Source organism: Kogia breviceps, chromosome 10, assembly GCF_026419965.1.
Source record: "Kogia breviceps isolate mKogBre1 chromosome 10, mKogBre1 haplotype 1, whole genome shotgun sequence".
Lineage (NCBI taxonomy): Eukaryota > Metazoa > Chordata > Mammalia > Artiodactyla > Physeteridae > Kogia > Kogia breviceps.
This window is the reverse complement of record NC_081319.1, coordinates 106198192-106211298: the sequence shown is the minus strand read 5'-3', so window position 1 is coordinate 106211298 and position 13107 is coordinate 106198192. Positions and strand designations below refer to the sequence as shown.

The following is a 13107-nucleotide window of genomic DNA, read 5'->3' as shown; positions in this document are numbered from 1 at the left end:
AGTTGTTAATTATAAAGTTCAACTACTTTGTAAACTTAATAAACTTTGTTTAATAAAAACCAAGTTCACCTACACCTATACATACCAAAACTGGTGTTTACCACCACAGTTATTTCTGAAATACAGAGATCTCAGATGTAAGCTGAGCTTGATTTCATTGGATAGAGAGGAATTCATAGGTTCTAAAAACAGATAATTTAGCTTTGACAATGAAAAAAGTAATAATATGATTTAGTCTATTTTTTTCTCTTGATTGCTGGCTTCTGGATAAGTCACATATCCCGACAGCCCAAAACAGAGAGACATGCTATAGACATACACATTTCATATCAACATAAAGGACTGATAAAAAATATTCAATGACATTGATGGATGCAGTATGAAAATCTGACAATTACCCAAAGTCACAGCAAATAAATAACATAGGACTTTACTGTCACACTTATAACCAAACACATTAAGCACTAGTTTGGGGTCTTTTTTTTAATACAAAAAAAAAAAAAAAGCTGTGTTTTAATTTCCCCTCACTCCCAACTTTTGGTATGTGTATACAGGGAAAGAAAGACCTGCCAAATGCTTAATCCATGACAGCAAGTATTATTCTAAGAACTAATGAAAGCTGAGTCTGTCTACTTCTGAGACAGGTGAAATACAAACTTTAAGACAAGCCAAAATGTGTGCAAACTGGATAATCTAGTTAAGAATTTGAGATTAGCGGCTTTTTCTTTACAGAAGGGAGGTAAGGCAGGATTTTTTGTTTGTTTTTATAAGGATTTTTGGAGAAAAAGAAACGAGTTAGGAAACCAAAGTGAAAAGATAAATGAGCTAAATTTGATTTCCGATAAAATTAATTAAAATCGTTATTAAATTATGGCAGTTCAAAAACAAAATTTCTGAAAAACAAAGGTGTTAAACAGAAGTGAGCATTTTTGACAAAAAAATTTCAAGTCCCATTTAACTAAGTGATGAAAAGGAAAATTTCAAGTTCTCACGATGTCAGAACAAAGTTGGTTTGACTTCAAAACCGACAGTGAGATTAGGCAGTAGAAATGCACAGAAATGCCGACTGACTGATTGATGGATTGACTGACTACGGTCAAGAAAATAGAAAATTATTACCACTGGATTCTAAATTCTTCAGCGTCTAGATTTCTCTTGGAGGCAAGGATGCCTCCCAGGGATGTTTAATGCAACCTGCTTCTGAAAAGTCTAGATGACGCGGGTCACAGCAGCACGCACAGGGCAGTGGCCGTGCACAGACACTGTTCTCTGTGGACGTTAAATCACTGGACCTTCACAGCCACCTTCGCAGCGTGACTCCCGTCTTACAGGTGAGGACGCGGCCGGAGGCCACGCCCCCAGCACGCGGTTCTGTTAAAGGTGGACACGGCCCACCGTGCCAACACTCAGGATGGTTCCAGAGCGAAAGCCACACAAAGCTTGGACTTGCTTGCGCCAAGGCTTCTCTCAGTAGGATTACCAACAACTCAGAAAAAAGGGCCCACAGGTCAGAACGGAAGCACAGGAACTCCAGCTCTAACAGTCTCCCAGGGACGACTGCACAGTCCGTACACCCCATTTCTTTTCTGCTCTCCTGAGCCCCCCACCCCGTTACAGCTCCTCTCCTGGAAGGGAGACCCACGATTTACCTATTCTCTAATTTTACATTCTGATTCGCTGTGTTGTCACTGTTACCAAGTTAATTAATATAGATTTCTCACATATTCCCAGATACATTCTAGCTTTTAAAGGGTTTGACTTTGTCTTTCGTTTTTCTTGTTTCTCTTTGTATTTTGTTTTTTTTGTTTGTTTGTTTGTTTGTTTTCTGGTACGCGGGCCTCTCACTGCTGTTGCCTCTCCCATTGCGGAGCACAGGCTCCGGACGCGCAGGCTCAGTGGCCACGGCTCACGGGCCCAGCCACCACACGGCACGTGGGATCTTCCCCGACCGGGGCTCGAACCCGCGTCCACTGCATCGGCAGGCGGACTCTCAACCGCTGCGCCGCCAGGGAAGCCCTCTCTTTGTATTTTGCACAAAACAAGGACGAAAGTGTATTGTTGGCTTACCTGCTAACAGTGATGCTAGGAGGGCAGCTGAAACCAGAGGCACCTTCGCAGGAAGCCTCGCCCCTGGGCTTCTCCTCTTTCCCTGGCCACGAGAAGGAGCGCGCACAGAGCTGGGAGCCGCGCAACGCCACACACCCGCCCCTCCCCGATGCGAAGTAACGGACTGGACCGAGGGCCTCCTACAGAATCTGCGCCCCTCGGACGGTCAGCACCAAGCACTGCGCCACCCGCCTGTCCCGTGAGACTAAGCCCCACGGGCCCACAGCGCTCCTCTGGACTGCCGTCCACGTGCGTCTCACCTGACCTTGGTGGCGACCTCGGGGACACGTGCACTCATCATCTAAGTCTCCGGGAGGCCGCGGAGCCAGCAAGTGGCGGGAAAGCTTAAGGACGCAGTCCAGCACCCAGCTCAGGGGCTGCCTCGCCACCGCGAGCCGGATGGCCTCGCTCACCTCCCTGGCTCCGAGCGGCCTGACACGGTACAGAGGAGAATTACCCGCTGCATTTCAACAATGTGTAGAATTAAATCCATAAAGCTTTAAAGGATGATTCTCTATAAACGCTGAGAATTCTTGGCTCTCCTCATCATGAGATGACACCTACAGACATTCTATAAATAATGAACACATGTTAGATCCATTCTCTTTATCTTTATGCCCCCCCCCCAACCAGTGTTCAATCTGGAGCAAAATTCAAGAAACCAGCAGCATTAAAAACTTTAAACCTGGGCTTCCCTGGTGGCGCAGTGGTTGAGAATCCGCCTGCCGATGCAGGAGACACGGGTTCGTGCCCTGGTCCGGGAGGATCCCACGTGCCGCGGAGCAACTAAGCCCGTGAGCCATGGCCGCTAGGCCTGCGCGTCCGGAGCCTGTGCTCCGCAATGGGAGAGGCCACAACAGTGAGAGGCCCGCATACCGCAAAAAAAAAAAAAAAAAAAAAACCACTTTAAACCTTTAAAGGGTCCCTTCTCAGTGAGGAGCAGAGCCGTGACGAAGCAATCCACCTTTTCCACGTTACATTGTTCATTCAGAACGTGATCAGACGGGACCTCCCTGGTGGTCCAGGGCTTAAGGCTCCGTGCTCCCCATGCAGGGGGCAGGGGTCCGATCCCTGGTCAGGGAGCTAAGATCCCGCATGCCGCATGGCACGGCCAAAAAATGAAGTAGTCCTGTGCCTGGACGTGGAGTGACGTTCATAATATATCGTGAATTGAAAAAAGAACAAAAAAGAACATGATCAGATGCACGGATTTCACAGGACACATTAGGTGACCAGGCCCCACAGCTTCAGAAATCTAAGGTGTGTGGCCAGACGAGGTATTTAACCATGACTAGTTAATCTGTAACCTACGAGGTTCCCTTTCAAGGCACACAAACTCCTCTCTGCTTCAAGGTTAGCCAGGCTTCTTACACCTTTACTTCGCTGCTTTGACCGACTGCGCTGCGTCACCTCCACGCGCAGGCTTGCGCTCGCCTGCGCCGCCCCATCGCCACTCCCCGGCCAGCCTGGCTCTGCTCCACAGGCCGCCTCCCTCCAGCTGAGTGTCCACCGGGCCCACGCCTCCCCCGCGCTCATCGCGAAGGCTGACCTCAGCCCTGCCGGCCAGCGCGGCCTCTCCTTACAGAGGAAGGTTCCCGCCTCGGGACCAGGCGCCTCCGCCCAGAATCTGCAGCTCTTCCTCCTACAGTGTTCACGCCTTCCCAGCGACCCTTTGCAGCCCCAAAGTGTATGGTTTCCAGTTATTTCTGGGCCTTGTGATACTCCTTCCAAAAAGACTAGATTCAAAATAATATGAGGGCTTCCCTGGTGGCGCAGTGGTTGGGAGTCCGCCTGCCGATGCAGGGGACACGGGTTCGTGCCCCGGTCCAGGAAGATCCCACGGGCCGCGGAGCGGCTGGGCCCGTGAGCCGTGGCCGCTAAGCCTGCGCGACCGGAGCCTGTGCTCCGCAACGGGAGAGGCCACGACGGTGAGAGGCCCGCGTACCACAATAATAATAATAATAATATGAGAGCTCACGGAACCAAGGCACCCCAAATTAAAATATCTTAAGAAATGCTGTTCATCTTCACCTTGGCATTAAAAGAGATCATTTGAACCTCTAGTTGCAGTGGTTCTCACACCACAGGACCCAGGAAAGCAGCCACCGCGACAGCTGGGGGCTGTTAGAAAGGCCGGTCTAAGGCTCCAGACTCAGCCGCCTCGTCTTCGGTGGGGCCCGGGTGGCTCTGAGGCTAAACGCCGGGAACCCTCTGACTTAGAAGGAGGTGCTCGTCCAACATTGCTGATGTTGGCCCTCTGGATTCAGGTGTGGACAGGGGTGTCCCCTCTCATCTCACGGGAGGTAATTTTCTAACCCTGTTATTTATTTTGCTCATGTTCTGGAGCAACCAGGGGCTGCTGGTGGTAATTCTGGAAATTGTCCAATGCAGCCTCTTCGAAAAATCACTCTCACATCTACTTTGACCTGAACACCAAAAGATAAAGCCTGTGCTATCATCAGATCCCAGGTTAATAAGCTTACCCTCGAATTACATCCATCTCTTAAAAGTGAAGACAGCAGCCTAGGAAAACTGAAGACAGGACAGATAAACAGCCTCTCACGGCCCCGATTCCTACAAAACTCACACTCGCCTGTGCGCCCTGGCGGAATCACTTCCGGTCATGCCGTGCGGCTCCGACCTCCCACCTGCACTGCAGGGAGTATTTCCTTCTACCCCCTCCTCTCTGGCCAATCACTGCTCCAGTGACTCATCCCCCCCAAGAACTGTGATTTGCCAAGTGGGCCTTCTACGGTCTTTCTGTATCAGGATCCAACCTGCTCTTACAGTTTCAGATGCCAACGGAAGGAAACAGCCGAAGCGCACCTGGCTGGCCTAGATTCTGATTAACTCCTGAGCCTCTGGTCCACTTGGGAGCATGACGACCCGTCTGCAGGGGCCCGGCGGTCCCTGAACAGGCCACCTGCACGGAGCTCTGCTTCCCGGGCACACCTCCCCCCGGGCCCTTCCCAGTAACACCGACATCGCCACCCTGCCGCCCGAGGAAGCTGACCGCCTACCGCGTCCGGACAGACCCCCGCCCCCGCCCCCGCCCCCGTCCCTCCCGGGCACCTCGCACCTCCTCGCCGGCTCCCTCTCCCTTGGGGCCGCGGCCACATCCGCACGTGATGCCTCAGTGCCCCACGCCCACTTTGGAGGCGCGTCTGGGGACCCACACAGCCCGAGCGCTCCTGCTGACACAGCGCCTCTCTCTTCCCAAGCTGCGGGCATTGTGAGGGGCTCAGGACGCACCAGCCAGGGCACGGTGTCTGGGCACACCGCGTATTGGAAGCTGAGCGCGTCTGCGGAAATGACAGAAGCGGGAAGGCCACGCTGACTTTCCACCCCCGCTCCTCCCCCGAAGCAGCCAGGTGGGAGGTGCCCTCCCCACACCTGGAGGAAAGGGGCCTCTTCACGTCCCAAGACAAGCGGATGCCGGGAAGAATCCCACGCAACAGACCTCGCTGGGCCACCCCCGGTCCTACACTCACTGCAGAGACCCCCGGGCCTCATTTCTCCACCACGGTCCCTCCTCACCTAGCCCAGCACACCAGCACTCAGGCTTACCCACCTCTCCGGATCCTCATTTTCCCAGGAAGGCTCCCACGTCACAGAAAACTTACATTAAATACATCCGCATGCTTTCAGTTTAATTTTCAGACCCAGCCAGGGACCCTTAAGCGGGTCGAGGAAAATGTTCTCCTCCTCTACACTCAACTGACAAAGACAAATCAACAGGAGAAACTTCCGCTGCTTTTTCAAACTCCATCAGCTTAAAATATTCACATGCCAAGGGGCCACGTTTGGGGGTCAGGCGTCCTGACCCCACACCGTGACTCAGGTGGCTCCTTCTCTCAGCTCGCTCGGCACACGGGCAAATCACTCACCCCGCGCCAGCCAGCAAACGACTCTCAGCCTGTCCCAACATCTGAAACAAGGTTAAGTATGTCTCTCTCACAAACCTTTCCTTTTAGAATTATTAAAGCATCAAGTTAGTCCAGCCTGAATAAACATCAGTCTTCACCTAAAACCAATACTTCTATTCTACATATAACTCTAAAATCCTCTGCTCTGCAGAATATGAATTGACTGCTCAATTATTATAGGAATCTATGTATATGAACATATGTGTACATGCCTATTTCCATAGTTACATTTGCCTTTTTTGATATCATTACAAGATGTAGAAGTAGCCATTATTAGATAAAGGCACAGAAGGTCTAATCATATCTGCTATTAATCAAAGTCTAAAAGTCAAAGTTCACAGAAAAGATTATCCGTTACAGTAAGAAAACTAGGTTCCTTTTCTTCAAATCCTGTTGGTGCGTAAATGCCAAATTCCTTGCTATTGTTTTTGCATTTGTCCACGGTGTGCATTTTTTAAACAATGTACCTGCGACTGGAAAATAACATGGCATCCAAAATTATTACGGTAAACACCCCCCAAATCAGGCCAGAGAACATGTGCCACTGCATAGGCTTCTGTCCTGTGCAGAGCACAGAGATTTCTAGAGATGTGTGTATCCGAAAACAGTTCTTTAAAAGTGTAAGATGTACACGCTAAGATACATCCATTGAATATGTACAGCCCTTGTTTCTTTCAAGGAAAGCAGAAAACGTGTAAGGAGGAGGACGAGAAGGAGAAAAGGAAGACAAAGGCAAGAGCAGCAAATGCAGAAGCTCCAGCTTCCACGAAATACCGGCTGCCGACTGGAAAGCAAGCATCTCTAAGTGTCAACTTTGCATTCAGGCTTGCCAGGGATCAGCTTAGTTTTTACTGCTCTGTGCAATTTCCGAATTAAGTGACTTCGCTGTGAGTGGGACTTTTTAATGTAACACATGACATCATAAATTAACCCTAAGGACGGCACAGCGTTCAGCTCACCCCCTTGCTGGTTTAGCTGAGAACGCGGGAAGCGTGCAAAGCAGGGAAACGGCAAGCATGGGGGGCGGGGGGCTGCCAGCGCGCCAGCAGATAAACAGCACAATGAGCTGGCGCTGTGACCAGCCAAGAGGCACATTCTTCCCCTGATTTGGACTTGTTATCAGAGCGTCCGTGGAAACACACACAGAAGGACAGCAGAGAGGAAGCGGGAGGCCACGGTGTCCGCGGTATCCCGTCGGCCGGTGCCGGCTCATAGGGGACTCACCTCGTAGCCCTTCTCCAGCAGGAACTCGGCCAAGTAGGAGCCGTCCTGGAAGACAAGGAACATCAACAACCGTCAGACCCATCGTGGCCAAGACCAAGGGTTTTGAGAACAGCATTTCAGAGGCTCTAGGAACTTAAATAAGGCTCACGACAACCGACATGAAAATAATACAGACAACATCCGACGTAAACACCGAGTGGCGCTCTATTGTCCACTAAGCCTCCCACAGACGGGCGTTCCTCTGTGCCCACGGGAGCATGGGGAGGCACTGGCATCACCGCGGGCACAGGGAAAGGAACTGAAATCCAGGGACACATGGGGGCAACAGGGAGAACATGAAGCTTCAAAAGCTGATGGACCTGCCGTAGGTTTTGCCGCTTACCGGCCCCGTGAGATACGCAACACACGGGCGGCCCGGCGGGAGGCCTTGGTGCTCCAGGGACATCACGCAGGAGCCTGCTTCTGGGGGTGCTGTACAGAAGCGGGTGCTGGAGCAGGGATGAGACGGGAGCTGCGGGGCCTGGGGAGAGGGCAGGGCGAGTGTGGGGAGGAGGCTAAGAGCAAGTGGTGTTGACACCCCTGCAAAGAGCTGCCACGGGGAGAGGAGGAGGTGGGGGCCCTCGGGGGAGGCCCTCCAGGCACTGGTGGCCTTGGCTTCGAGCCCAAGGGTCTGGAAGGTCACCCCAGAAAGGGTTTGGGGTTTGAAGGTGGGGTGGGGGCGGGCCGTAGACACGATGGCGCTGGTGTTAGCCCTGAATACACGTGCAGGCGCACGCGCATGTGGAGTTCGGTAAAAGTGAGGTGCTTACTTTCTATGAAATAATGGGAATTTCATTTGCATGCATCTTAAATCATGCAGTTAGTCTCGGCGTTAAGATGACGGTGTCTGACTAAACACAGAGATTCTCAGCTCGTTTTTTTAAATTCTTTAAAAATGTCTAGGTGAGGGTGGAGGTTCTAGGTAAAATACCTCATGCGCCACTTTTAGGGAAAGAAAGTATGAGAGCCATCGAATTAAACTGCTAAGAGGCCACAAGGCACAAAATCAGGGTTCTAGAGATACGCCAGAACATCACCAGCCCTGCTCAGAAAATGAGCTGGGTGGATATTTCACAATCAATCCTGTAACTGCCCTTCTGCTTTCAGCCTGGGCAGGTCCCCTCCATCCCATCCAGACTTAACATAAAAATGAGAGGCTCCAACTACTGGAAATCTGTGTGCTCAAAACTGGTTGGGAATATTTGGATTTTCTTTGGTTTCCTCAGTTTGTAAAATCTTAAAATATCCCTTTGAGCTTCAAAAGTTCCTACCAGATATTCCAGGAAAAAGAAAAATAAAGCAGGTTTTATTCCTATCATTGCTTGACTTAGAGCTGGAACTGGAGATACACTATGGGTCCTGAAAATGAGAGGGCTGCCGCGAGGGTGCTCGACTGCATTAATGCAGAAGTCACACGTGAACTCAGGCAGGAGGACAAGACGAGGGCGACAAGGGACACGTTTTGTGGTTCATTAAAATCCCCATCAAATTTTCTTCTGACTTGTTGACATAAATATTCTGGTTTACAGACTCATGTGGAGAAGAAGAGAAATGGTCTGGAACATTCCTTTTCCTCTCAATCTTACGATATACGCACAATTGTGTGGCTTTACACACGCAACGTGCAGAGTAAACCGGATAAGAGAGCTGAACAATTCACACCCCGACAAGCCAGGTTGATCTACAGGACCATCAGAAACTTGAGGATAATCAATAGTCTTATAATTAATTCTGAAAACAGCTTAACAGAAAAAGCACTTACAACAATAATAATTTTACAGTCGGTCAGACAGCCCTAGAAAGTACATTTTGTTTTGCTCTTGGTGGTGGTGGTGTCATTTTGAAGCAGGCGGCACTGTACTTTTCACATTTTTACCTCCTCTTGGAATAAAAAGTTAAAATGCTCTGTGCTCCACCACGGTTGCCGAGAACATTTAAAAGCAAAAAGGCAGAGGTGAGACCGTGGGGAGGGGCTGTGACTATTCAGAGGCTGATGTGAAACAGGCCTGCCCAGGGCTGAGCCCTGTCAATAGGTCTTGCTCTTCTCACCCAGGCCCTCCTCAAACTTTCCAGCCAGGCTGGAACATTCTGCCCCAGCAGCGGCACCTGCTTCCTCCTCACTTCCTTGCCAGGTCTCCCAAGTGATAGGGCCGCGGCCACACAATGTGGGAATCGCGGCAGCGCGGCCCCTGGTCCCCCCCCGCCAGACCCCTGCACCGAAGCCCCTCTAGGAGGACGGGCCGGTCGCACAGCACCTCCCCCAGACGGAAAACCACAACGTCACGGCAACCGAGAGCCACCACGACACCTGACCCTCGACTCCCGGAACCCGAGGGGCTGGAGGGCTAAACGTCCGACTCACGACGAACACAAGTGGCCGGGGACGGACCCCAGGCTGGCTCGCACCTCGCGACAGAGACACTGTCACTGGAGAGCTAGCGCCCCAATCGGGACTCCTTTCCATCCGGTTTTGCACGCGGTCATGAAGACAGTCTCCATCTCACATTAAATGTTGTGCAGCTGGAAGTAAGCGCCACAGCTTTAACATATTCAAGACACAGGAATATTTTCTGTCTTATTCTTGCAGGAACTCACCGGGAAGGCGGGCAGCCCCTTGGCACGGGAGTTAGGGAGGCCCGTGGAGGTTAGGGGCCCGCCTGGTGGCACCCGCGAGAGGGGAAGCCAGGACTAGAACCCGGGGCTCCCACGACTGTGCCCTGGGAAGCCACTTCCTCCACCTGGGGCCCACCAGCACGTGTCAGAGCCCAACAAAGCAATAAAAAGACCATAACAGACTCCTCTTTAAACCAAATTGATTTAGTCACTTTGCATGGCAGGGTATCTTACGGATTAAACAGTCCTCCTAGTTTTAACCAAGTGACCCAAACGCAGAAGGTCCTATAACTTTAGGAGAGCCCAGAGCTCGGCGGGGAGGCAGGACACAGGGCTGGGGCCTTCTCCAGCCTCATGTGGGCACCTCTGCCTCTTGGAAGCAGTGTCTGGAGGTGGACTTGGGATGTACGTTTCAGGCTGTCGAGCCGGGCGGCAGGGCCACTGCCGAGGGTCCAAAACGGGAGGATTCCGGTATGCCTGGTGCCTGCAGCCCCCATCCTTGTGCTTCACCTTTCATGGAATGTTCCAGATGCACACCTCTACAATTCACACTAATTCCAGAAATTGCATCCTATCTTGACTATAAGATAAAAATTACCTAAAATTTTCCATCTATAAAAAGCTGAAGGGAGCACAGAAAGTTTCCCCCTTCTCCCGAAGGCCACAGAAGGCTGAAACAGCCCTGACGGAGCCTCATACCCACCCATGTCCTCAAATGTATGGCCTCATACCCACCCATGTCCTCAAACATATGGCCACCTACCTTCCTGCAGAGAGGAGAGAGCATTCCTCTTGTCTCTCCAAACATGGATTCACTTCTAGCCCACAGAACAAGTGAAAAGGACAGCTTCTCAGATGCAACTTGAGAACCCGGCCCCTCTGAGCCGCGCCAAAATCAGACTATGTTTCTGCCGAAGCACCGTTGGGCAGCTTCTTTAAAGAGGGTAAGATAATGAGCAGTGCTGGGCTGAAGAAACCAGGCCTCTAATAACATGAATTCCCTTGTTGAGATCACCTCAAGCACTGGGAAGTAAAATACCCCTCCTGTACGGAGAGAAAGCACTCACCCACACTGCCTGCCACGCGCTTTCAGCCTGTGCCCTAATTACTCTAAAATAAGCATTTTCGGCCGAGAAAAGTATTTTCACCCGGCTCACACTTGCAGCACAAAGCACTGGATAACATCTCTGTCACACTCACAGAACTCAAAAGACCAAAGGGATTATTAACCCCACTGTCTCATTTTGCAGCTCAGGAAACTGAGACTGACAACATTACACGTTTAGTGTCCGGTCACACGGTTAGGAAGTAGCAGAACATGAAAAAAAAAAAAAAAAAAGGAAAGAAAGTAAGAAAAGTAAAAGCAGATCTCTCAGACCTCAGAATTTGTAACTAAAAACGACTGTGAAAAGAGCTGAAACGAACAGACTGGACTAACGCGCACGGCTGAGAACCAGAGGGAAGAACCAGAACAGAGCCAGCAAGTGTCGGGAGAGCGAGTCTAACTGACTGACCGACGCGCACAACATATAAACAGCCTCGTCTCCTGTAGCCTTTCAAGCTGAAGACTATTTCCCCATCGAGGTTGAGGTCGCCCCCCACCCCCAAGAACTGCCTTTCACTCCCTCTGATTTACCTCCCGGTAGAAGGAGTGATCACCAACGCCTGCCTATCAAGACTGATGGATACTCCTTTCTAACCACCCCTTCCTGCAGACCCCCTGCTGGGGAAAGAGCCCCCAGGGAGGTGCTCGGCGGCTGCACACACACCTCACACGCGTGCACACGCGTGGATAAGTGACGCTGGCTCTGCTGCAAACCAGGACCTCCCAGGAAATTGTGATGAGCTGAAGCTTAAAGGCAACATTTTAGAAAGAGGCTGGATACCCCCCATCAGACTACACATTGCTCTACCACTGCCCTGATATCTTTCCCCCAAGTATTTTCAAAACGTTTCTAATCTTAATTTCAAATGAACATTCAATTTCAAAAGATTCTAATGTTAAGTCTTATGGCCAACTGTAAGCTAAAAATAAAATATCATAGAGGGAAAAAATGAACTAAAAGCTTAATTTTAGAAAATTTTTTTTTTCAGTTTGCTAGGTTAAAAAATGCTATGCTTTTCTTTTCATTTTTTGATTAGTATAAAGGCTGAAAAGGTTTTTGTGTTTATGACTGTGTGTACTATTTCTTCTGGGAATTATTTATTATCTTTTATATTTCTTATACATTTCTCTAGTAGGCTGTATTTCTCCAATTGGTTTTTTCTTCTAAGCATCTAGAACATATATAAAATTGACTCATTTGTATCTCCTAAAAGCCACTCAAAAAATATTTGGGGGCTTCCCTGGTGGCGCAGTGGTTGAGAGTCCGCCTGCCGATGCAGGGGATACGGGTTCGTGCCCCGGTCCGTGAAGATCCCACGTGCCGCGGAGCGGCTGGGCCCGTGAGCCGTGGCTGCTGAGCCTGCGCGTCCGGAGCCTGTGCTCCGCAAAGGGAGAGGCCACGGCGGTGAGAGGCCTGCGTACCGGGGGGGAAAAAAAAAAAAATTTGGAAACAGGTTAGCAGATTTTTAGTGGTAGAACTCCCATGATAACCTGGTTTAAAATCCACGTTCCTTTCAAACCGCAAATGATTACTGTAAACTCTTAGATTAATGAGCAAAGAAGAAGGAAAACACCCAAACCTGAACTCCAGGGACATCTGCACAGCCCAGCACCTGCAGCGCCACCGCCCGCATCACAGCAAAACACATTTCTGTGATTTAGGCAAGCGCCGAAGAGCTGCTCATAAGGTGCAGAAAGAGAGTTTCTAATTTACACTCGTAGAGGAGGGACAGCACACACATTCCAACACCATCCCAGACACGTTTGAAAACCCTCAAAAGTAAACCCTAAGGCACTCATCAAGCGCACAGGCGTGTGCTGGGTGTACGCGTAACGCAGCTGCATCAAGCGTGAGCTAGCAAGTGCCCACAGAGAACGGCCTCCTGCCCACCTTCTCGCCTCTTTAAAATGTAAGCTCCTTCAGTTTGAACCCCTGTGCTTTTTCTCTCTCCCACTCTCCCTTTCTTGACACTCATGCTAAAATTTCTACCCTTCAGAGAGAAACAGTCCTCACGTGACCGGGAATGACTACAAATGATGATGACAATAGTATTAAAAACAAGAGTGAGCACTTACTTAGTGCTTAGGCTATGT

At 50.4% G+C, this 13107-nt stretch overlaps 1 protein-coding gene across 1 annotated transcript in view; it reads right to left on the bottom strand.

Annotated features, from left to right (window-relative positions):
• Nucleotides 1-13107, bottom strand: part of GMDS (GDP-mannose 4,6-dehydratase) — a 487018-nt gene that overhangs the window by 386818 nt on the left and 87093 nt on the right. The window contains exon 2 of the mRNA XM_059075578.2: nucleotides 7257-7301. Coding sequence (XP_058931561.2) covers nucleotides 7257-7301 — 45 coding nt within the window. The remainder of the gene's footprint in view (nucleotides 1-7256; nucleotides 7302-13107) is intronic.